Source organism: Panthera uncia, chromosome E3 (assembly GCF_023721935.1).
Source record: "Panthera uncia isolate 11264 chromosome E3, Puncia_PCG_1.0, whole genome shotgun sequence".
NCBI lineage: Eukaryota > Metazoa > Chordata > Mammalia > Carnivora > Felidae > Panthera > Panthera uncia.
The window spans coordinates 3,478,211-3,504,142 of NC_064815.1; the positions used below are offsets into that span (position 1 = coordinate 3,478,211).

General features: G+C 52.4%; 1 protein-coding gene across 1 annotated transcript in view; it reads right to left on the bottom strand.

Annotated features, from left to right (window-relative positions):
* Positions 1-1,959: 1,959 nt before the first annotated feature.
* The window catches only part of TEKT5 (tektin 5), a 38,346-nt gene continuing 14,373 nt past the window's right edge, over positions 1,960-25,932 (bottom strand). Inside the window, exons 6-7 of the mRNA XM_049638231.1 lie at positions 6,190-6,344; positions 1,960-2,306 (exon numbers count right to left, since the gene is read on the bottom strand). Of these exons, the coding sequence (XP_049494188.1) occupies positions 2,090-2,306; positions 6,190-6,344 (372 nt within the window). The 3' untranslated portion in view covers positions 1,960-2,089. The remainder of the gene's footprint in view (positions 2,307-6,189; positions 6,345-25,932) is intronic.

Consider the following 25,932-nt stretch of genomic DNA (forward strand, 5'->3'; position numbering starts at 1 on the left):
TCTTTAACACCTCTTTAGGACTTGATCTCCTTTCTAGAACAAAAGGAGAGACACCTTGAGACAAGATCACCTTGGGCGGACAATACTTCCTGAGCCAACATCATTAGCAATATTTTGTTTTGCTCCACTCTGGGCACAGGCTCCTGTCTGCAGTCATGCCACAAATTTGCCTTTGAAACAAATCTAAGTTGGTTTTTTTTCTTTTAAGTGTAACAATCTAAAAGATGGAGTGAATAGGGGCATCTGGGTGGCTCAGTCGATTGAGCAATCGACTCTTGGTTTTGGCTCGGGTCATGATCTCATGGTCGTGGGATCGAGCCTTGTCGGGCTCCACGCTGAGCAAGGAGCCTGCTTGGGATGCTCTCTCTCCCTCTCCCTCCGCCCCTCTCCCCCACTCCCTCTGTCTCTGAGATTTAAAAAAATAAAAAAAAAATTTTTTAAAAAGATGGAATAACAGTAAGGGTGGTGCTTGGTCACGGCAGGCTGAGCAGCTGTTACTTTTACTCCAAGTGTGGTCCCTGGACTATCAACCCCACGCGGCTGTTTGTCAGAACCTCAGGACTCAGGTTCTGCCTCAGACCCACGGCCTCAGAGCCTGCATTTAGCAAGGTCTGCAGGTGATCCGTGCACGCGCATCAAACTCTGGGAAGCACCGACGTGAAAAACAAAGCTTGGGAAACACTGGCCCCAGGAAAAAAAAGTTGAAACTCTTTGGGGATGATTCCCGCGCCTCTCCAAGGGCTTCTGTGCCTGGGACCATAGCTGCCTGCCTTTATTCAGGCCGTTCATCTCACCAAAAATCCCACCCTCTAATAGGACTTTTTTTTTTTTCCCCATTTAATTGAGGTGAATTTCACGTGACATAAAATTAACCACTTAACGCGAGCAATTCTATGGCATTTAGCACATCTGCAATTTGTGCCACCCCCGGTATGTAGTCCCCAAACATTGCCATCACTCCCAAATAAAACCCTGTAGCCACGGAGCATCGCTACCCATTCCTCTCTCCCGGGCAACCACCAATCTGCTGTTTTAGGGATTTGCCCATTCTGGACGTCTCCTATGAATGGAATCACACGATACGTGGCCTTTTGTGTCTGGTTTCTTTCACTTACCGTGATGTCCTCAAGGCTCATCCGTATTCTAGCAGATGTCAGCACTTTGTGCATCTTATTTTATGCAGAACAAAATTCTATTGCATGGACAGGATACCTCTTGCCTATTTATGGACATTTGGGTTGCTTTCACTTTTTAGTTTTTGCGATTAACCCACTATGAGTATCCGTGTACCAGTGTTTTTTTGAGTACCTGTTTCCAACGATCCTGGATATATACTTAGGAGTACAACAGCTGGGTGATATGCTAGTTCTCCGTTTAACTCTTCAAAGCGATGTGACTTCTGCCTAGAGCTCTCTCTCAACCCTCACCTGCCTCTTCCTGCCCCCCCTCCACCAGAACTGATTTTACCTCCTTTTTCTCCCATAGCGATTTCCAAAACACCCCACATAGCAACGCTGGAATTCACACCCAGGACTTGTGGCTCCAAATCCTGGCTTTTTGCCCGGCCCCACACAGCTGACAGCGGCCTCCACCTTGGACTGACCTCATTTTGTACATGAGGGTGTTCCGGCTGGGAGCCCGCTCAAGGCCACCCAGCTCCTAAGTGACGGATGGGTTCTGGCCAATCTCGGCTCCGGTATCCGGTCTTCAGATCCCGTGGTCTACACACGGTGCTCCTAAAGGGACAAATGGGTTGGTCTGTTCGTTTTTTTAAATGTGGTCTGTTCCATTCCTGGGGGTGCCGAGACCCTCTCAGTGCTCCGTCCCCAAGAAATCAGTCTGTCTCCTCCCGGGATCCACTACGAGGCCGGTTTCTGCAGCGAAGAATGACCTCCAACATCTTTGGTTTGGGCACATTTATTTGGGCTCTTCATACATTTATTTTTATATATATATATAGTTTGGGGTCTTTCCCATGATAGGAGGAAAGGGAGGAAACGACACTTTATTTTATTTTTCTGCCTTTTCCATTTTCACCCTGCGCAGGGAACGGGCGCAGAGCAGGATGCCAGGGGCCGGGGGCGGCCCCTCAGGTGTAGCCCACCAGTCGCGGGGTGCAGGGGAAGGTCTTGCGCATGCTCATGCACTTTTCCTTGTCGATGCACAGCGTGTTGGCCTTGACGGCCAGCTCGTGCTCCAGCCGGCACTTGGTCATTACCAGCAGCTGCAGTGTGTCCTGGGTCTCCCGCAGCCTCAGCCTCAGGGTCTGCAAGGTGTCGTCGATGGTGAATACCTCGTTCACGAGCCTGGGGCGAGAGCAGAGAAGGCAGAGTTGGCACCAGCCAGGGGCCGGGAACTGTGCCAGGCGCGGGGAGGCAGCCCTGAGCGAGACGGACGAGGCTCGGCCGTCAGGGAAGACAGAGGTGGGACAGGGAGACAAGGCGGTTCGCGACAGGCGCTGCCGAGGTCGAAAAGCACAATGGAAGACACGGAATGTTTGGGGCAACAATCTGGTGGGTCCTCATTGAGTTCAGTGTTGACTTACCACGTGACCCAGCAATGCCGCGCCTCGGTGTATACCCACGAGAACTGCAAGGAGACCCTCGAACAGATATTTGGACGAATACCTGTGTGGCACTAATCACAAGAGTCAAAAGGTGAAAACAGCCCCACTGTCCTCCGACCGGAGGAATGGCCAACCGAAAGGTGGTCCATCCATATGATGGGATATTATTCAGCCCTAACACGGAGGAACAAAACCCTGCCACCTGCTATAGAGGGAGGACCCTTGAAGGCTCATGCTGAGTGAAAAGAAAGCAGACACAAAAGGTTATGTATTATGTGAATTACATGAAACTTCCAGAACAGGCAAATCCACAGAGACAGAAAGATGAGTGGTTGCCCGGGGCTGGAGGGAGGGTTTGTGGGGTGGAATGAAAATGTTCTGGAGCTAGATAGTGCATGTAACTGCACAACACTTTGAATGCTGTTGGTAGATTTTATGTTGTATGTATTCTGTTTCATTAAAAAAACAAAAAACTCTACTAGCTTGGCTAGCGCCATGTGGATAAAAGATGGTCAGGTGGGGTGTCCCTTCTTGGCGCCCTGCTCGGGTCCCCATTACTGGCTGGGGCACCCGTCCTCCCAGCTGCCGTGTGCACTGGCCGTACATATTGACGTCCATAGGTCCACGCTTCTCCAGAGAAGCCAACGGCTCACCCACATAGGGGTACAAAAGGCTGTCCCCTGCCTCCAGGTGGGACCACCTCCATGGTGCAATTCATGATGCAGAGACTCCGATGGGATCAGGACGAAGCCGCGCTCCCCCATCCTGCCTCCCCCGACTCCCTTTCTCCCGAAGCTCTGCTTCTGGGGAAACTTCCAAAGGCATCAGGAAAGGCCCTTCTGGGGAGGGAGCTCGTGACCCGAGAATAAAAGATGAGAACCAGCTGGCTGCATGAAACCCAAGAGGGAACATATTCTACAGGACAGGACTTCCCAACGCCGGAGATGTTCTATACCTGCACCGTGCTCTCTGGGCGCCACTGGCCGCGTGGGGTACGTGGGCACTTGCAATGCAGGCAGAGCAAGGGAGAAACTTGTTTTTGTTAATGGTATTTCATTTTAACTCATTGAAATGTAAATGGAGAAGCCACATGTGCAGCTGGTGGCTACCCAACTGGACAGAGGGCAGGGCTAGAGCATAGAGCACAGCAAAATCCAAAATCGAGGGGCCTGGGTTGTCCTCAGGGCCGTGGGAGGCCCCTGGGGGGTTAAATGGTGTGTGAGCGTTGGAGGGGGTGTGAGTCGCTGACTCAAATTTTGGGAAAATCTCCGGGCCACCACCTAAAGATGAGATCGGAAGGGGCAAGAACAGGGGCGGGAGAGGGGTTACGAGGTTGTCACAACATCCAGATGGAGTGGGTTGAAGGGTGGCCCCCCAAGATGCGTCCAAGTCCAAAACCGCGGGGCCTGGGAATGTGATACCATTTGGAAACAGGGTCTTTGCAGGTGTAGGTGATCCTGAGGTGAGGTCAACCTGCATTCAGGATGGATCCTAAGCGCAAAGACGGGGCCCCTTATCCCAGGAAGGAGGGGGAGATGCGAGGCACAGAGAGGCACGTGGGAAGAAGGCCGTGAAGACAGAGGCAGTGGCGGTGATGCAGCCCACGCCGAGGGCATCACGCACTCCCGGCAACACCAGAGGCCAAGAGGAGTCGTGGTGCACACTCTCCCTCCCCGCCTCCAGGGGAGCCTGCCCTGCCACCGAGTCGATTTCACACATCTGGCCTCCAGAAGTGTGAGCGAATACAGAAGCGTTGTTCAAGCCACCCGGTGTGCGGTGACTTGTGACAGCAGCCGTAGGGACCTGTGATAGCGGCCCAGTCTCGGGGGCTGTGCCGTGGGTCCCGCCTCTGTGCTCAGGCCGAGAGGACATGCTACCCAAAGGGCTTGAGTTGGATATCAGGATGGGCTTCCCCGCGGCAACCCTGGGCTAGGGAGAGGTCACATAGAAGCCTGGAAACTCTTGGCTCCCTGGGGCTCTAGCCCAGCGCTGTCCAACAGAACTTTCTGCAGCCACGGAAATGTTCTGCGCTGTCCAATATGGTAGCCTCTGGCCACCCATTTGGACTGTGGCTCGTGGACATCAGGAGCTGAGTTTTAGGATTTGTTTCATGTTCATTAATTTAAATGTAAATATAAACGGGTGTCCGTTCTCGGGAATGGGCATGGACGGGACCTGAGCCAGGAGAGGGGTCAGAGGGGGAGGGGTTACCTATAGAAGAAACAGGAAAGAAGGCCCAGAGGTGGAGGAGGAGGGATGGGGGCGGGCGGCAAGGAGAGTAATGCAGAGACAGGACACTTCAGCTGCTGGAGAAGGCAGATGGCTTGAATCCTATTATCTGCTGAGCTCCCAAAGCCCTCGTGCACACACATACATATGTACACACGGGCACACACAGACACACGTGTGAGTGCACGCACGCACATTGCCCGGGGCTCCTGAGCCAAACATGGCCCACCCATGCTACCCCGTCCACAGCTGGTGGACACAGAGGCAGGGAGCTTGTCCCCGAGTAATGGGCCTTCCGGGACAACATCTGGTCCCTGAAAGCCCTGTTCCGTGAAAGTCCCCTGGGGGTGGGTTATCAGACACCCCTTGGCCCCAGAGGGTGCCGGAACCAACCTGAACATCTAAGAAGCGGGAACTTGTACAAGAGGGATCGGGAGAGCTTCCCCCGAGCCCTCACCCGGGACCTGGACCCCTGCCAGCCCAGCTGCAGGGGGACCCCGGGCACGGCACCCACTCCCAGGGTGAAGAACTTCCAGTCATTTCCAGGCCAGCAGCAGGCTGGGGAGCAGGCAGCCAGGTCTTCAAGTTCAAAGCCTGGGGCCACTCTCCCTGTCCACTCCCGGCCAACAAACACGCCCAGCTCTTCTGTTTCCTGAACGATTATCTCAGGCTGTGCCCATATCAAACACCATCACCTGGAGCCACCCAGTGTTTTCTCTCAGAATGTTCTTCCTCCTTCCTCCCCAGCTCTCTTCTCCACATCTCGGCCCATCTGGCTCAGGAGGGGGACAAGCCACAGAGCCCTGGGGCTCTTGTCACGCAGCAGCAGCTAGCTAAGCCAGCGTCCCTAGCACACAGGGCACACACAACCAAGGGGCCTGACCCTGGTCACACAAATTTCCGTGTCTGATGGCCTGTTCCTGCTTTGCCCGGCCGTCATCCCATTCCAGACCCCAGCCCCGCGCTCCCAAACCCCCGTTTCGGGGCCTGCGTGAGCTTTGCAACCCTTCTCCAGTGAGGAGGGCCTCTCCTTCACAAAGCGGGATGGGCGGGATTAAGCTATTCCAGCGTTCGTGGGTGACAACTTTACAAAGAGGGAGACAGAGACGGAGGGAGGTGTGCTGGAGCCCCTCACAGGGGCTGGCAGGGGCACGGGGATCTCCGGCCTGGGAGGCTCCCTCTGCTGAGCTCTCAGGGGAAAGCTGGAGGGTTCTCAGAGCACAAGGTGGCGGAGACTATCCAGGGGACCCCAGAACTCTAGCCCCCTGCCCAGTGTCCTGCTGAGTAGTGGGGCTACACGTCCTGACTGGTGGGACGGGGGTCCATTTTTCAGACCCAGGTTTCCTGGGAGCTCGCGGGACCCACCCCTCTGCGTCCTGGCCTCCCCCACTCACTTGAACTGTGGGATGTCCCTGCACAGCTCCACGTTGGGGCGCCAGGTCCGGCACTCCAGCCTCGTCTGCGCCACCTTCAGTGGGCACTCCTTGGCCATGATGGACCTTTCCAGAAGCATGATGGTATTCTCAGCCTGGAAGATCTCCTGCAGCGTCTGCGGGGAACACGTGGGGTGTCAGGGAAGGAGCAGCCCTGGGCAGTAAAATGCCTCAATGGCTCTTTCCCAACCATGAGGGCTGTGGGGGAAGGGACTGTGCTCCTCGAAGACAATCTCAGGATAACATCTGGGGCACTTCTGGTCACCCAGGACGCTGCGGACACTGGGGAGGGGCAGGTGCCAAGGCTGGTTGTGTTTTCAACCTCCAATACCCACTGGAGTTAGCCAATTAGTGTTCAGGCAAAAAAGGGACAGAGAGGGAGAAAGGCCTTTAAGCACAATAAGGCGCACCAGGGTGGCTCAGTGATTAAGCATCCGACTTCGGCTCAGGTCATGATCTCACAGTCCATGAGTTCGAGCCCCACGTCGGGCTCTGTGCTGACAGCTCGGAGCCTGGAACCTGCTTTGGATTCTGTGTCTCCCTCTCTCTCTGCCCCTCCCCTGCTCATGCTCTGTCTCTGTCTCTCTCTCTCAAAAATAAACAAACATTAAAAAAAATTTTTTTTTAAAGACTAACACAATAATCCAAAACAATAGCTAATCTCTGAACCGCTGTAATCCGAATTAATCTAGGTTGTTCTAGATCTTTTTATAATCCAAAATGCACCTTTCTAGTAACTAGATCAGTAAATAAACTAGAAAGGAAGAAAAGAAAGGGAGAAGAGGGGAAAGAGGCTCAAAATGTTCTATTTATGTGTAGAAATATTTTCCCCACTCTAATGCCCTGTAGAGAAGACATCAGCTGTAGCTGGTGAAGTACAGATCCCAGGAAGGGACAGGAGAGAGGCTCCTGGGGACCCGGAATGTTCTATATCTTAACCCGAGTGGAGTACCATAGCTGTAAACACGGGCGGAAGACCCTTGTCAAAATTAATCAAGCTGTGCACTTTACTGGAAGACTGTCATACTTCAGTAGAAAACAAAGCTAAAATCGGAAAAAGGTCATTTGCAGGAAAAGATTGGCAAGGCGTTGACATTCGTGTTGGGGGACTTTTAGAGGATTCTCTCGAAGTCTGTGTGTTGGAAATTTTCCATAATAAAAAGTAACAGCGTGAGAGGACGAATAAAGATCGGGCACCAGCAGGCACCTGATCCCACCGTTGGCCGACATAAGCACACCAGAACCGAGAGTACTCAGCAGATGTCACCTCACTGCGGCTGACACGTCCACTCTCCTACCATCACCGTGAGTGGCTCCCGTTTCTCTGGGGACCCCTCCTTCCAGAAGATTCTTTGTGGGTGGGCTGCACTAACACCCCTTCCAGACTTGGCAGGGCCGGATGGCGCCCCGTTCTGACAAGCCTGCCTTCCGCTGTCTGTTTGTCCGTCTCCCCCGCTAGCACGTACGCTCCAAGAAGTTGGGGGCTTGTCCATGCCGTACCCCCATCGCCAGGAACAGTGCTTGGTGCAGAGCGAGGGCTAGCAGATAAAAGCCGGCACACCCAGTTAAAGGTGAATTTCAGATCGACAACAAAGCACCGTTTTAGTATATGTGTCAGCTACCACGCCGGATATACCTGCGCTAAAAAAAATGATTTGTTGTTACTCCAATATTCCTGTTCAACTGGGACAGGCTGCTTTTTATTTGCTAAATCTACAAACTCTCCTCATGGCAGGAACTCAATAAACAGTCACTTAATGAATGAATGAGTGAGTGAGTGAGCGAGCGAGCACTGGAAGTCTAGATGTTTAGCCAGCTCTCCCCCATCGTCCTTGTCCACCCTGAGGCTTGGGAACAGTGTACCCTAAACTTTATATTGGTCTGATCCATCTCAGATTTCAGTATCGGAAAACACGACTGGCACATGAGTGTGCCTGCCTCCTGAATGGAGCAGGGATCACAAGCGTGAGACCCAGTCCCCGCCTTCGAGGACATTACATTCATATTGTTTTCCCTCTTTTTCTGAGCTAGGAAGTGCTCGCAAGTCATAACCTACTGACTATAACCCGACGACATAACCTGATGACTATTGTAGCTGGGCTGAGCCAATATTCTACGGGCACAAGAAATTAAAAGGCAATTTTTTTCCAAAGAATTAAAGTCCTGACTTCCCTATCAGCTTAGGGAAAAAGCCCGGAAAGAGCGTGTTTTGCTATTTCAAGGTAACAAAAGGATGTCCTTTTTCTATTGGGGTGGAGATGGGTGGCAGGGTTATGGAGGGTCAAGGGGGCCACTGACCCTCCTTCAAAGCCCATGAGGAGGAAGCCTGGCCTCTCACCGGGTCCTCACGGAGCCACCCAGAACCAGAGTGCCACTGACCACATGTTGGTTAAACATTATCCCGTATGTTCTGTGCTCGGCACATGAGCACATGTAAACACTCGAGTGCAGAGACAGCTCTTAGAACTTGTGGGGATTTTCCTTAAAAACCTGCCCCTTTGTGTGTGTGTTGGGGGGCGGGGGAGAGGGCTGGACAGACATGCAAATCTCCGAAAGCACCACCCCAGCCTGGTACAGAAGAAAATCAAGCCTTCTAGAGCTGAAAAATGCTTCTTGGCATCACGTTACCCCGTGCAGAAAACAGCCCCTCCCTCTCAGATCTACACGTCTGTGGCCTGCTGGCGAGGTGGGGTAAGGAGGACATCACTGAGGGTTTGGCTGCTGGGGTAGCTGCCAGCCGTGCCCCCTGCCTGAGCCCATGAAGGCAGCTCCCAGGATGCTTTGCTTCCTCTTAGCTGCTGCTAAGACACCCTTGAGCTGCTCCCAGGCTGTGTTTATGTTGGTTTCTCCCGATGGCTCTCTTGGTCCCCTGGTCCCCAGCTCAGGGCTCGGCCAGCCTCCCTGGGGGCCTGCAACTTTACAAGAGGCCTGACTCTTGAGTCAAAGGGTGGTGCTCACACTCATTCATGTGCTCAATCATTTCTTCATTCACTCATTCTTCTACAGTCTCGCCGATCCACTCATCAACTTACCAAATGTTCACTGAGCACCTATTAGGTGCAAAGCACTTGTAGGAATCGGACACAGCACTGAACCCAACAGACAGAAAACCCATCCCGGTGGAGTTTACATTCTAGTGCAGAATTCACTCATTCGTGTGCTCCTTTATGCGGTAAATATTCATTATACACAACACACACCTCTTGTGAAGCACCGACAAGGCTTTGCTACAACCGTAAGTGCTCCCTTGAGCATGGCAGAAATTCAAGTTCCTTCCACCCTCTGTTAGGAAAATATGCATTGGATGTGGTTAGTGTGCAGGACGTTGGTGGGGGACGGGGCCACCCAAGGGGCCTCCACTACATGTTCTCCAGGAACTCTCTCGCCAGCACAGCGGAGGGACAGGGACGCAGCAGCCGCACCATGAACTGAAATTCATCGATTCTTTTTCAAGCCTGCCAACCACTTCCAGGGGGTCCCGCGAGCGGAGGTGGAATCCAGAGGCTCTTCCGCAGGCAACAGGCTGCAGCAACATTTTAACAAGTTTGCTCTACTTGCCTTATATGTATTCTTGTAGCTCCTTTCTAGTTATGGCAAGCGCCGCCAGTTTTCCAGTTACACAAGGGACGGAAATACGTTTTAAATGCATGTGTTTTTAAGCCCTTTTCAGGGAATGGATTTAAACTGAAATATAAATAATAGCCCAGGTGGCCGGTGGATCTGGTGACATCAAGAAGGTGGCCCAGGAGCGACTGGATTTGGGAAACCCTGTATCACATTGTCTCCCAGGCACACGGATGCAGCAGGTGAGAGAATGGAGCGGGGCTGGGGAGCTGGGCGGGTGGTCACAGCCCAAGTCCCCTGCCTCCCTCTGCTGGCGTTGTGGGGGTGCTGGGTGCTGAGTGTTGTTTGTAACTCCAGACCACCACCTCCCGTCTCCCCTTTGAATTTCTTGAGCAGGCCTGCTGGTGCATTTTCCAGAATAGTAGGGTTTTCCAGAATAGGCCCCTCTAGAATCCATTAATGACTCACACCCAAAGCAAATCTGCCCAAACTGTTCCCCATAACCTGGTGTGCAGCCTCTGTCACTCACAGCCAGGGTCCTAGAAGGGAGGAAAAAGCCACACACACACACACACACACACACACACACACACACACTCTCTCTCTCTCTCTCTCTCTCTCTCTCTCTCTCTCTCATTCTGTCTTGGGGACAGCCCCTGTCACCCACCCCAGTCCTACCCACGTGGGCAATGACTCAGCCTCCAAAAGTTTGAGGAATGTGACCTCCAAGGGCCAGGAGCCAGAGACCAAGTGGACTGACCAGGGGCAGGAGCCTGAGACACAGTAGCCTTGACCTTCATGCCCAAGAGGAAGCTAAGAAGTTGCCCGGTGCTCATGTAGGCACCAAATGCCAGCCTGGCCCACCAAGCTCCAGGTCAGCCGGGTCCTTGGGCCCCAAATTCCATAACATCCCGTGGGAGAAGAGCCCTGGGTCTAAGAAGATGACCCACATATCCCAGTATATCCCCTCCTGGGTATATACTGTGGGAACCCAAGACTGTCAGGACTAAATATATCAAGGATGTCCCATGCGGTATCACTCGTAGTGGGCAGTAAGCTGGCAATGGATGCCATTGACCATGGAGAAGGACGAGTAAGAGATAGCAGACGGGCACTGCAGACGATTTTGGTGGCCATTAGGTGTAGACTAGGTGCGGGGAGGACCAGGGGTGGGTCTTTAAAACTACGCAGGGGGAGAAAAGAAGGCAAACGAGTGAACTCTATTACACAATCCCTTTGGAGAAAATTAAAAATCCCTGCACCTACAACGGCCATGCACATTTTGTAAGAATACATCTCGACCAAGAGGTCCACGTTCAACAGTTAAAACGGTCATCGATGGGAAAGTCGTCTATGTGAGAAAAGGAGGAAGCAGGAAGGACAGGATAAAAGGAGGGAAAAAGAAATAAGCAAGGGGCTTTTTATAAACAGGATGCACCAAGAAGTGAGGAGTGTGATAAAGTCATCTCTCTTCCCTGGGGTCAGAAAGGAAAAAATTCCCACAACCCTACCAGATTTAAAGTTTCCTTTTAAAATAACTTCTGTAGTTTAGGTTTTGTTTTTTGTTTTTTTTAATGGGAGAAAGCCAATTAAAAAAAAATACCATCTGATAGTAAAGGGTACTGATTCTGGACTTTGGCTGCATGTTAGAATCACTGGGAGGGTTTTAATTTTTTTTTTTAATATTTATTCTTGAGAGAGACAGAGATAGAGAACATTAGTGGGGAAGGGGCAGAGAGAGAGAGAGACCTAGAATCTGAAGCAGGTTCCAGGCTCTGAGCTGTCAGTACAGAACCTGATGCAGGGCTCGAACTCATGAACCAGAAGATGGTGGCCTGAGCCAAAGTCAGACGCTTAAACAACTGAGCCACCCAGGTTCCCTGCTGTGATGGTTTTAAAAAATACAGATGCCTGGGGTGTCTGGGTGGCTCAGCTGGTTGAGCGTCTGATTCTTGGTTTCAGCTCAGATCATGATCTCACGGTTCATGGGATCAAGCCCCATGTGCGGCTCTGTGCTGACGGTGTGTAGCCTGCTTGGGATTCTCTCCCTCTCTCTCTGTCCCACTCACTCTCTCTCTCTCTCAGTCAAAATAAATAAACTTTACAAATATAGATAGATAGAGAGATAGATAAATAGATAGATGGATAGATAGATAGATAGATAGATAGCTGGCTGGCTGGGCCCTTCTGCCAGCAGTTCTGATTTCGTGGGTCTGGGTATCAGGATGTTTCAGGAGCTCTCTGAGTAATTCAAAAGTGCAGCCACAGTCAAGCCCCATTGGTTCAAGTGATACAGAGACACATGAACATTATGTCTCCAAGGGAAGGAAGCAGGTTAATGACCACAGTCATGGACTTGGTGTTGTAAATCAAGGCTGTCTGTCTTGGCAGGAAGCCCCAAGTGAAGTCAAGTGATTCCGTTCATCCCCAACACTGACCAAGCAGGTCGAAGGTACTGTTTGAGATGTGCACGTGGGCTTGGGCTTCCAGAAAGGGGTCTGGGGAAGGAGTAGTAGCCTCATCACAAGGCTGAATCTGAAGCCAACCACTTTAAAAACCTGACACTCCAACCCCCAGCCCAGAGCTGTGCCCTTCTTTCACCGTGGCCCGGGTAATCCAGACCCTGGCCCGGGCAGGCAGGAAGCTCAGTGCTCGGGCAGTCTTTCAAGGTGGGAAGGTCTGGGCAAACCCAATACCCTCCCAAGGTCAGGATCCCTCAGACTCAAGGCACCTGTTACATTCATACGTGTGTGTATGTGTGCGTGTGTGCACACACACCCTCATACCCACCCACACACACAGAATGAGTGTCCCAGATACCGACACCTCCCTTTACACACTGTCCCCTCTGCCTGGATGCTCCTTTCCCAGACACCCACATCGCTCATTCGCCTCCTTCAGGTTGTGGCTAGAACACGCAGAAGAATGCAACCCCCCACCCTGGCCGGCACTCCCAACCACCCAAACCCCTACTGTATTTCTCTCCAGTCCTTACACCTGCTGACATAATACATGTTTTGTTCATTAATGCTATTCCTCTCCCCCGACCAGAAAGCAAACTCTGGGACTCCTGGGTGGCTCAGTCAGTTAAGCGTCTGACTCCTGATTTTGGCTCACGTCATGATCTCACAGTTCCCGGGATCGAGCCCTGTGTCAGACTCTGTGCTGCCAGCGTGGAGCCTGCTTGGGGTTCCCTCTCTCCGTCTCTGCCCCTTCCACACTCACACACTCTCTCTCAAAATAAATAAATAAACTTAAAAAAAGAAAAGAAAGTAAGCTTCACATGAGGACGGACTTTTGCTCACTGCTGAATCCTCAGTGCCTCTACTGATTAATGCCTGGAACACAGTAATAATAATAACAATAAATAATAACGTCTAACACTTGAAATAGTGCTTACTATGTGCCAGGTACTTTGTGGAGGGCTTTGCAGATACGGACCAATTGGTTGGTGCTCAATGAACATTTGCCCCCAGGATGGAGACTAACACACACCACAGGGTGTTTGGTTAAAAAGAGGACAGGGGCGCCTGGGCGGCTCATTCGGTTAAGCATCTGACTCTTGATTTGGCTCAGCTCATGATTTGTGGTTTATGAGATCGAGCCCTGCCTTGGGCTCTGCACTAACAGAGTGGAGCCCGCTTGGGATTCTCTCCCTCTCTCTCTGTCCCTCTCCCACGGGCACTCTCTCTCAAAAGAAGCAAATAAACTTCAAAAATAAATAAATAAATAAAAATTAAACAAAAAGAGGACAGACGTTGGCAGTAGCCTGCCTGACAATATCCAAATCCTAGCCCACGCTGGGTGACCTCAGCAAGTGTCCTAGGATCTCGGAACCTTTCCGGTAAACAGGGGATGGTAATACCCCCACTGCACAGAGTGGAGGTAAGGGCACGGGGTGGCCAGCCTGGGAGGAGCTCCCGGAAACCCCAGCAGGCGTGTGAGCCCCCTCCACTGCCCGGCACACGGAGCCGTAAGACACACACACACCCATCTCTGGAGCCACATGAACAGCAGGGGTCTTGACCTGCTCTTCCAAAAGTAAGCGTGTGCATGCATGTGTGTGTGTTTCTCCCACAAATACCCCTGGAAAGGACTACAAGAAAGTCATCACGCCCCTTCGCCATTTTTCCTGGGCCAGGTAGAGGCATCTCTCTCTCTCTCTCTCTCTCTCTCTCTCTCTCTCTCTCTCTCCTTCCCTCTTTTTCTCTCTCCCCAGTCCCTGAGCTCTGAGGGCTTCCCAGAAGCACCTCCTCTCCCGCAGGCCTTAGGGGTGTTAACCTTTCTGCTCCCACAGAGCCCAAGAAGCAGGGGGGAGAAGGAGCTCGCAGGGCAGGGCGCAGCCTGGCTCAGAGGCTGGGCGGGCCGCCGTGCGATTGGCCCAGGGGGGTCACCCCATGGGAGGAGTCTTGGCGGCCTGGGCCCAGAAGCTGGCACACGGTTGGGAAGGAGGTGGCGACGGTGCAGGGCTCACCTCACTCTGCTCCCTAGGCCCCAGCTCTGTGCCCTGTGAGCTGCAGGCCGCCTGCCAGTGGGGGCTGTGAAGCTGAGGGTCGCGCAGCGCACGGAGGGTGGGGAGGGGCAGGTCACTTGGTGCCACCGCGCCCCTGTGCGGTCACACAGAGCCACGTTCAAATTGCAGCCCCTGACCGGGAACGGGTCACTCGATCCCCCTGTGCCTCGTGCCAGAAAGTCCCCCACATCCCCTGAGCTCCTTCTCACTGAGCCAGACGCCGGGGCGGGGGGGGGGGGGGGGGGCTCCTGTTCTCATCTGCAAAACCAGCACGACACTAGCTCACCCCCAACGTTGCTGTGGGCATTAAATGAGATACGGTGGGTCAAGTGCTTAGTCGGGCGCCTGGCACTTGCACAACCCCCACCCTGCAATGTTCAGTCTGTTAGATTTGTCCTTTGGGATCTTTGGTCTTTTCCTTTTTCTTCTTTTTTTTTTTTTTTTAATATAAGACAATAGGAAACTGAGATTCACTTGACAGAATTTGGCTTCGCAGCCAACTCAAGACTCCTTCAGACCTCCAGTCCAGGGCTCACACTTAACCTCCATTAACCCACTTATTTGGGCGTAAGGGGTCAAGGCAGGGGTCGCCAGTGCAAGGGAGGAGGAATGTCCTCTTTCTCAGCTTCCGAAATGTGGCTCAGAGAGGGAGCCAGTGGGAGGCAGATGGTGGGCCACACGCCCTCAACCCTCCTCCCCCAACCGAAGTTCTTTCTGTTAACCGACACCCCTCCAGGCAGATCCCCAGCCACCAGGGCCTCTGCGCAGGGTGTCTCGGAGGTGGGAGCCCCAGGCGGGAAGTCAGGAGACCCAGGTTCCCGTCCAAACCCTACCACAAACCAGCTGTGGAACCCACACCCCCACTCAGCCACTGGGATGCACTGGCGATTTCCTTATCCGGCAAATGGGGACCGGGGCCTACGCTCCCCCACTGGCTAGGATGCTACAAGGCTCCTGGACCAGGGGATGTGCGCTATACCTCAAAGCATCATGGGTCTGCCCTGTGCGCCTGGAGCCACTTCCCTGAGACCCAACCTGAGACTTGTTAGCTGCAGGTATGGCTCTCTGTGTTGTCGTTTTTTTTTTTAACGTTTATTTATTTTTGAGAGAGAGAGCGAGCAGGGGAGGGGCAAAGAGAGAGGGAGACACAGAACTCGAAGCAGGCTCTAGGCTCTGATGTCAGCACAGAGCCCAATGCAGGGCTTGAACTCACAAATCGTGAGGCCGTGACCTGAGGTGAAGTCAGACATCCAACTGACTGAGCCACCCAGGCACCCCTTGATTTGGTTTTTAAGTCTTCAAGTCAAGTTTTAAGTCTTCAAGTCTTCAAGTCAAGCCCCTTCAGATGTCAGGGAGTCCCAGTACACAGCCTTCTGGAGCTTCTTGAGGATGCTCTAGATAGTGAACAGATGTTTCCGGAAAGGTCTGTGGGGTAGGTATTTCAGGTTTTAGGAGCCACACGGTCTCTGTCACAACTACTCAACTTGGTCACGGCAGTGCAAAAGTAGCCACAGACAACATGTAAATGTATGGGGTGGGGGGGTCCTGTGTTTCAATAAAACTTTATCTACAAAAACAGGCCAAGAGGGGGCAGAGTTGGCCCCAGAGCCAGAAGTTTGAGACCCCTGCCTGTAGCCCATCACAGAGGGAGCCCCAGTCATCAGAAACGGCCCATCTCATACAAGGCTAATGCTCCTCTGAGGTTTCCTGCATTTAGAGAATAATTTCTGTACTGCTCTGCTACTCAAAGTGTGGTCTGTGTACCAGCATCACTGGGTTCTGAGTGCTTATTAGAAATGTTGGGGCACCTGGGTGGCTCAGACATCCGACTCTTGATTTCAGCTCAGGTCATGATCTCACGGTTTGTGGGTCTGAGCCCTGAGTCGGGCTCTGCGCTGAGAGTCCAGAGCCTGCTTGGGATTGTCTCTCTCCCTCTCTCCCTGCCCCTCCCCCACCAAGATAAGTAAATAAACTTAAAAAGAAATGCAGGGTATAGGCCCTACCCCCGACCTACCACGGGAATCTGCATTTTAACAAAACCCTCAAGTAATCCCATGCACATGAAAGTTTTAAGATTGCAGGACAGCGTCGGATTCGTAGCTGGAGGCAGATCTCTCTGGCCGCCATTTGCAGGGTGGACAGAGGGGACCAAGATGGCCAGTGGGCAATGGAGAGGCAGAGGACCCACATCAAGGCGGGATGGAGAGACACGGAAGTCACAAGGTCACGGGACTATTGAGAAAGCAAAGCAGGGGGCACTGGTAACGGATGGGAGCACGCCAAGGGAGGAGAGGCCAGATTTCACACACCTCAGCCTGCCCAGCCCCTTAAAATCAGTAGGAACCGCCTAGAAGACAGGTGGGGGCGCCACCAGCCTGTGTTCGAATGCCAACAGCACCCTGCTGAGCACGTGGCCTTAGCAAATCGCCAAGAGAAGGAGACAGAGAATCCCAAGGAGGCTCTGCGTTGTCAGTGCAGAGTTCAACCCGGGGCTCAACCTCACCAACAGGGAGCCGAAATCAAGAGTCAGATGCTTAACAGACTGAGCCACCCAGGCGCCCTGACCAGAGCACTTTCTGTCTGTTCATCTGAACCTCCATGTATTCGTCTATCTACTTAATTATTTACTGCCTTTTTTTTTTTTTTTTTGCCAAGCCTTAAGCCAGGAGACCAGGGCTCCTTAGCCTTCGCACTACTGACATCTGAGGAAGGGGAGTTAACACAAGAAAAGCCATGAGAACCCTGGCTACACACAGGAAGCTTAGTCTTTAGAGATTACGGTTAATCTTCTCTTTTTCCCTCTTGCACCCTGATGGCCAAGCAGACCGTGGTCAGCCACGCTCAGCCCTTGCAGGGGGGCAGCAGCGGGGGGCCAACCCCCCCCCCCCCACCCCATCCCTCTGTGTGCGCAATTGCCAGGTCCGCCTAGGCCAAAACCAACCTCGAGGCTCAGCGGAAAAGTGCCCTGATATTCCTGGCTGGAACAGAAATCCATCCCAAGGCTTTGAAAGTCGGAGGGGAGGAGGGGAAGGGGTCCAACGAGGTTGTTTGCCATGTAAAACTATCTGCCGGCGTCATGTCTTGTGACAGCAGAGAAAGCATCTAAGGCCAGGAAATTATTTTTGATGTGGAGGGGAAAAAAATTGCATTTAGCAGTTCCAGCCGGCCTGAGGCCTCTGGATGCTTTGTGCAACCTTGCAAATTCATTGTTTTCCAAATTGCGCGAAGCCAAGGGGTTTCCAAGGAGATGCCTGGCTCAAAGGCAGCTTTCTCAGCTCAGGAAGGGAGAAGGCCACTAGGAATCCTTTTGCTGGTCAAATGGTGGAAGGTTTTCAAGTGCAGCCAAGCCCAGGGGCAAGGAGAGTGAGGACAGGAGTGTTCTGGAGCGACCACACCAGAAACTCAGGTCGTGAAAGCTCCGGAACAAACTTGGCACCTTGACATGCGGAGACAGGTATGTCTTTGTTGTGGGGGCCTGTCCTGCGCCTTATCTAGTGTTTATCGTTATCCTTAGGTTCTACCCATTATCTGTCAGTCCCACGCCTGCCTCCCAAACCTCTCCAGACACTGGCAAATACCACTGGGGAGGAAATTCACCCCAGGTGAAGAGCAGGATAGATGTTGACTAAGCCCTGCTCCCGGTGAGGGCTGTCCAGAGGTGGCCAGCTGCCTTCAGGCAATACAAACACCAGCTGCTGAGAGGCTGTCTGAGGTCAGGGGTCCGGCAAGTCCTGGAGGGGTTTAGACACTGGTGGAGTCTCCCTGCTAGAGAGGACACTTGTGTGAGTAGGAAAATTCATGGCAATCCACTAGCGCAGGCCTTCAAGCGTCTCCTTAACATTTATCACAATTTCTAATTAATTGTTTATTTTTTTAAAAACCAGTCTCCCCCAGTAGAACGGAAGCCCCCTTCCGGGCAGGGATCTCGTCCGGTTCGCGTTATATCCTCAACACCTAAAGAGTCTAGTACATAAGATGTGCTAAGTAAACAGCTGCAGAGGGAGGGGATTAACACCCATCCGTTGCACGTCTATGCCTGGGATACACCTGGAGAACTTGTTAAAACTCAGATGGATGGGCCCGAAAGTTTCTAATTCAGAAGGGCTGGAAGGGAGCCCAATAATTTGCATTTCAAATACATTATTGGGTGAGGCTGATGCCTCTGGCCCAAGGACCACACTCTGAGAAAACACCGGTCTGAACTCGGAACCTCTGGTTCTCCATCTTGGCTGGGGGTAGTTCACAAGGTTGGATGCCTGGGGCCACACCCCAACCACTTAAATCAAAATCCCTAGAGGTGAGACCCAGGCATGTGGGTGGTTCCAGTGTGCAGCCAAGCACAAGAACTGCTCACCTGCCCCTTCCCCTGTGATCTCACAGCTGGCAGGATTACTCCTGTCGCATACATTGAGACACGGAGATTCAGAGGAGTTAGTTACTTTCCCAAGATCCCTTAGCTGCACCAAAATTCATCCTGGTCTTCTGACTCCAGATGCCATGTTCTTTCCGCCACCTTGCCGTTCCTCCCTCCGGATCGGAGATCAGACTATGGTTTGTTTTTTTTTTTTTTTTTTTTTTTTACCATCTTTCCAGCTGATACTCACGGGGCATCAATACGTCACCGACACAGCTGTTCTTTGTTTTTTTTGTTTTTCTCACAAACGTCTGCCAAACATTACTGCTCCCATTCGAGAGATGGGGAAACCGAGGCACAGAGTGGTGAAGCAATCCGGCCTTGGCCATTTAGCCAGAAAGCGCTAGAGCCAGAACTCAACGCAGCCATCCACACTGCACCGTGGGGCTGACACATGGGGGGGGGTGGGAGATGAAGGATGTCGAGATGCAAGAAAATTGTGGACCTGGACAAGGCAAGCAGATGCAACAGCTAGGAGCATACAAGAGGCTGGGCGGTGGCTCCCGAGCAGACAAACAGCCAAGGACCCAAGAGTGGACAAGTCACACCTTGGAAGAAATTAGGAAACCGCTAGGTGCTCTCTGCCTGGGCCAGGCTGCCTCTTACAGGCTTCCTGTCTCCGCAGGAACCAATCCTAGCGATTGCCCCACCACCGGCTTCCAGTCGAAGCGTGTGATTGGCTAACACCAACTAAAGCTCTGGCGGTGGGAGGAGGGAAGGAATAGCTTCCCTGAGCCTTGGCGGTGCTCGCAGAGTGACCTCAAGACAGCTTCCTTTGTATGGTTCCCCCCAACGGACCCTTGCTGGTTCTGTCCCATTCTCTCCCCACCTCTCCTGTCCCATCCCTCCAACTTCCTGCGTTTGTTGGACACCTTCCCAGCTCCAGACCTCTGCTCTGTCTTCCCGATTCCAGCAGCTTCTCTCCCATTTGTTCAGTGTCACTGCGGACAGATAATGGGTCACACAGTCCCCCCACCCCCAACCATCACCTTGCCACTTGGCACAGGCCTCAAAACCGCCCATACCTGAGCTCTCGGGGAGGGGGGGTGCCCCTCACGCTGAGTGTCCTCAGGCACACGTGGCCCAGGTACAGCAAGGAGACCTTGGATCCCTTCTGGGGCAAAGCGGAGCATCAGGCAGAGACCTACCGCATGCCGCCCCGAGGCTTCTCCTGAGTTAACCTGCCACAACCCACATACCATCTTCACAATTATTTCCGATTTTTCTTCAAATCAACTCCCTTGACAAGCGTTACTTGAAACAGGATCTTTATTTTATTGCCACAAGTGGAAAACGAATCCCCCTGGCCATTAACAGAGGCTACCATAACAAGAGAGAAAATGGAAAAAAGCAGCCAAGTCTCACTCAGTTCTGTTGCCTTTAAAGGTTCAAAGCCTGCCCGAGACTGGATGGCTGTCAGATAGACGGTCAAGGCAAATCAGTATCACGTCAAGGCCTGACGCCCTCGGCAGGCCTGATGGAGAGACCCCGCAAAGGAAACTTTCTCACAGAGCTGCAGTGGTGTTCAAGGCCTGGCCCTTGCCCCCCCCACACCAGACTGCCCTCTAAACTGGGCCAGTTTTAGAAAGAGCCGTCAGTAGCTTGGCTGTGGGTACCCGTGCTGGACAGGATCCGGCTGCTTGCAAACCACGAAAGTATTTCCCACTCCACAATGGGTTCCAGACCTCCTTGGACAAACAGAGGGGCTGGCAGAGGGGTGAGGCCCTCACCCCTCAGACGCTGTGCCTTCCTGCCCTGGCCCGGCCTCCCAGGGAAAGCGTGTTCTGCTGGTGTTAATGACCCCTTGGAAAGCAAAACTCCACAGACACCCCAGAATGAAAGCAAAGGCTCTCAAGGTTAAAACTCACAGTCCCTCTGCATTCTGTTAAACTCTTCCTGTGCCCGGCTGCTTTATTCATCTGCTTTCCGGCATTTCCTCCCACGCACTGAGCAAAACAGGCCAATGCACGAGCCTACTGGAACCCGGGGAGGGGCCCAGATGAGCAAAGTGGGCAGTGATGGGATGCGGTGGGGACCCAGGCAAACTGCAGGGCCCGGGTCCTGTCCGAAAAGTCCTGCCCGCTGTTCCCCTGTGGAAACCTGAGCTCAGAGTTCCTAGAGCTACCCGTTTTTCAATGGAACCTGAACTTGAACTCACGAACCGCGAGATCACAACCAGAGCCAAAAACAAAGAGTCGGACGCTTAGCCGACTGAGCCGCCCAGGCGACCCTACCAAAATACTAAAAACAAAAAAACAAAAAAACAACTCTAGGAGAGTATGTACAAACGTAGGGACATGAATGTCCGTAGCACCTTTCTAGGTTGCAGCCCGAACTGGAAACAACTTCACGTCCTTCAACAGGTCAACGGATAACTGCTGAACAATAAGGAGTAAACTAGGACCCTCCCTTGTGCTGAGTGCAAAAGCCAAATTAAAAAAAAACAAAAAACAAAAAAAGCGTACAGGGTAGGTGTCCCTTTATAATGTGGTCTACAAAATGCAAATTCGTCTGTACTGACAGAAAGCAGATCAGTGGTTGTGGGGGGTGGGGAAGAGATGACAGGCACAAGAAAGCCTTTCATACATTGACTACCTTGACTCATGTGATGGCCTCGTGACATGTATTTGTCAAAACCGCTCACATTTTACGCTTGAAATATGTGCGGCTAATTACGCATCAGGGATAAATAAAGCTGTTAAAAGAAAAATGTGAGGGGCCGAAGAGCAGGCAGGCCCCGTTCAGCCCAAAGACTCCTACTGTTTGTCCTTGGACTTAAACCACCCAGCCAGCGTTTACTTGATGTGCCGGGCACCATGCATTTCTCGAGGCGCTACATTGCAAAGGGGAGGGGCCGCTGAGAAGTTCTCAGGACCACGGTGGGGCAGAGCAGCCTGCTCAGGGTGAACATGGGGATCCATGGACACTGGCGGGCTCTATCCAGACAGAGGCTGCACTCTTGGGGCAAACTCCCAAGGTTTTTGGAAGAATCCAAAGCGGTTGAACTTTTTTTCAAGGTAAACCAAATGCCCTCTTAACTAGCTGCCAGCTAGTCCATGGAAAGTGCCAAAGGCAAACAGGGCAGCAGGGAGGCCACAGCAGTAATCCAGGCAAGACATGGTGGAGGCTGGGCCAGGGTGGAGGCAGAAGGGGCAGAGAGAAGCAATGAGATTCTGAAAATAGAACCAACTGGATTTGCTGATGGAGTGGACGTGGTGTGGGAGAGGAAGAGAGGCATCCAAGTGGTCTCCAAGGTTTGGGATGGAGCACCTGGAAGCATCTGGAAGCATCTGGAAGCCGGAGCCACAGAGGGAGATGGGAGGGCTCCAGGTGCGGCAGGGAGCAGGGTGGAAGTCCTCAGGGTGAAGCTTGCTCCTGTTTGCTGCCCTTGATGACAAGAAAGCCCACCACGCATGCAGGGAGACAGCTGTCCACGGCAAGTCGAGAAATCTGACTTCTCTCTTTGACAGCCTGACAGAGGCTGCGCTTCTGGCTTATCCTGGTCCCCCAGCTCCTGGCGTCCTCATTTGCTCCGGCCACACCAACGCTCAAGATGGGAAAATGGGATTTTGACTCGTCAAAATCATGACCCACCGAGGGGTGGCAGAAACCCCAGGAGGGGCGTTTGCCTCTGCACGAAGCAGGCTGACCCGCAGGATGGGGTAAGCAGGCCCCATCCATGGAGGGAGGGCTGACAGGGCTCGGCTTGGAAGTTTGGAAAGCAGATGCCATCAGGGCAAATCTGATTAGACTGGAGGGCCGAGGTTTGCCTTTTAGAAGGGTTTGGTTCCCCCTAGTATTGAGTCTGGAAGGGAGGAGGACAGGGAGGACGAAGAGGGAGGGAGAGAAGGGGAGGAGACGGCTGCATACCCAGATGTCTGTCGAAGCCAACTCGCTCTACCACCTCTAGTCCAGCTATTTCCTCCTGGCAGCACTTACACCCTCGTCCCCCGCCCGCCCCAGCCTGTTCAAACCACAGACCCTCAGGCCCCTGACCTGCTCAGCCAGAATCTGCATTTCAACGAAATACCCGGGTACTACCGGCCATTAGCACACATGCAGAGATATTTGACACGCAGGGGTCTACACTGCTGTTTTCACCTTCCCCCTCCCACCACTCGTCACACAACTAACAACTCTTTCTTCAAATAAATTCAATTGTTAAAAAAAAAGAAAACAAAACTTAAATTCATTGATTCGAGTATGAAATTTTACATCACTGTCGTCAGGGGAAAATCAGCATCATCTGCCCTAAGTGCAAGTAACCATAAAAATGGACGAAACCATGGAAAACCATGTTGTTCACACTGGCCAGGGGCACTGGCCACAGTGTGAGCCACAGTCAGTTAAGCGTCCGACTCTTGATTTCAGTTTAGGTCACGATTGAACAGTTTTTGAGTTTGAGCCCCACATCGGGCTCTGTGCTGACAGTGCGGAACCTACTTAGGATTCTCTCTGCCCCTACCCAGCTCATGCGTGCATGCTCTCTCTCTCTCTCTCTCAAAATAAAGAAATAACACACTTAAAAAAAAAAACTGGCCAGACATTGCTGCCTGCCCCCAAGTTCTTAGCCGGAGGTTGGTGCTCTCTGTTTAAAACAGGCGAAGAAGGCATTCTAGCATCCGATCGGGACTTCCCTCTTGAGATCACTTAAAGGACTGAGAAAAGATGGAAGGAGGAATCACTTTCTTGCTCGTAACACACACAGCGTCACCTCCCCTGCCAGGGCCTGGCTCCCACACTTCAGGATCAGAACTGTTCTATCGCAGTGTCCCCATACCTCTCCCAACCCTGCGCCTTTCCCCCATACTGAGAGTCCACCTCCTACGAGGCATGTTCAACTCTGTCACTGGATGCAGGTGAGGACTTATGCTGATCTGGAGCCCCCGGGGGCCCCAGCTCTCAACGGCAGCAGCCTGTTCCCAGGCCATCAACTGCTTCAGCCCGGAGAAGTCACCAGCCTCTCTCCTAGCAGAGGTCAACAGGACTGAGGCACACCACAGGCCCAAAAGTGCAAGGGGGAATTCAAGGACGGGGCCCAGGATGAGTTACAAGGTTTGGGCTGTGGCCTCGGGGACGGAACCCTAGGATCATGGTACACAGCTAAGGCTGTCTTCTAAACCCCTGCTGGACTCAAAGTCTGCATGGGGAACTGTGTAGACCTGGCCGTTCTAAGTGGATTCCTAGGACCACTTGGGCAAATACTTGCTCTGTAACACAGGTGCGGATGGGGCCCTAGATTTCTCCGGAAATGCTTCTTGCCAAAAGGAATCAGGCTGAGCTCAACAATGAACAGTTAAAACTTTAAATTTTTTTTTAAGTTTATTTGAGAGAGTGAGCAAGCACCTAAGGAGAGGGGAGGAGAGGGAGAGAGAGAGGGAGGGGGAGGGAGGGAGGGGGGGGGGGGAGGGGGGGGGGGAGGGGGAGGGAGAATCCCAAGCAGGTTCTGAGCTGTCAGCGAAGAGCCAACACGGGGCTTGAACCCACAAACTGTGAGATCACGACCTGAGTCAAAACCAAGAGGCAGACGCTTAACCAACTGAGCTGCCCAGGTACCCCAGAACAGTTATAACTTTAAAGGGAGCACCCTCAGGGGCGCCCGAGAAGCTCAGTTGGTTAAGCGTCTGCCTCTTGGTTTTGGCTCAGGTCATGATCTCACAGTATGTGGGTTCAAGCCCACGTTGGGCTGTGTGCTGACTGCTCAGAGCCTGGAGCTTGCCTCGGATTCTGTGTCTCCCTCTCTCTCTGCCCTCCCCTGCTTGCACTTTCTCTCTCTTTCAAAAGTAAATAAACATAAAAAAAATTTTTTTTAATGACTATTAATAAAATTCCACATGATTGCAAAAAGTCTCTGATCAGCGGGGATGAGACTGTTAGTAATAATCCCAAACTTGCCCAGAGAAATTTAGGGAAAAGGCTGTGCTCCCCACCTCCACCCAAAAGATAGTTTTCCTTCTCCATTGATAATATAAATACTTTGAGTCAGCTTCTATCGAATGTTTACCACATGCCAAGCACTGCACACAAGACTCCACACCTTAATCCACTTTGAGTAATGTCCTCAAGGAGGAATTCTCGTTCCCGGTTTCACGGGTGAGAAACCAGCCCCTGAAACCCACCAAAGGAGCTTCCCGCGTCACCTCCAGGCCTCAGACTTTGTGCCACGAAACATGCCAATGTGCGGCATTTGACCCACAATAAAAAAACGTCTCATTAAAAGAAAATGCTTGTGCAATAACCGAAAGGTGGAAGCGATCCCCGTGTCCCCCTGGAGAAATGGATCCACGGCGTACACATCCGATGAGATACTGTCCAGCCTTATGACAGAAGGACATTCTGACATGATCTACTGCACGGAGGGACCTCGGAGACACTGTACCCAGTGAAATAACCCCGTCACAAAAGAACAAAGGGTGTCTGATTCTACAGGAGCAAAATACCCAGAGCAGTCAATTCATAACAGACAGGAAGTAGGATGACAGCTGCCAGGAACACAGGGGACTGGGGAGTGGCCTCGTGGGCAGGGAGTTCATGAAACACGGGAGTTCTTTTCAGTTGGGGAAGACGCAAAAACGTTCCGGAGACAGACGGTGGTGGTGGTAGCACAACAATGAGCGGGAGCTTTGCACGAGTGAACTCTACACGTAATAATGATTGTTACGGACTGAACGGTTTGTGTCTCCCAAAATCCACGGCAAAACCTAATCCCCACCGTGACAGTAAAAAGACGTGGGGGTCTGTGAGAAGTGATTAGGTCATCAGAGGCTCACGAATGGGATGGGTGTGCCCTGATTAGAGAGACCTCAGAGAGCTGCCTCAAAAATCCCTTCTGCCGGGACACCACGAGAAGACGATGTCTGTGGACCAAGAACTGGCCTGCCACCAGACAATGAATCGGCCAGTGCCTTGATACTGATGCTTAGGATCATGAGGGATAAATGTCTGTTGTTTATAAGTCTATGGTATTTTTGTTAGAGCAGCCTGAACAGACTAAAACAATTGTACATTTTTTGTTATGTTTGTTTTACCACAATAACAGGACAGTTCTTCCCGGAAGGAAGGAAGGAAGGAAGGAAGGAAGGAAGGAAGGCAGGAAGGATGAAGGAAGGAGAAGGAAGGAAGGAAGAAGGAAGGGAGGGAGGGAGAAGGGAGGAGGGAGGGAGGAAGGAAGGAAGGAGGAAGCAAGGAAGGAAGGAAGGAAGGGAGGAGGAGG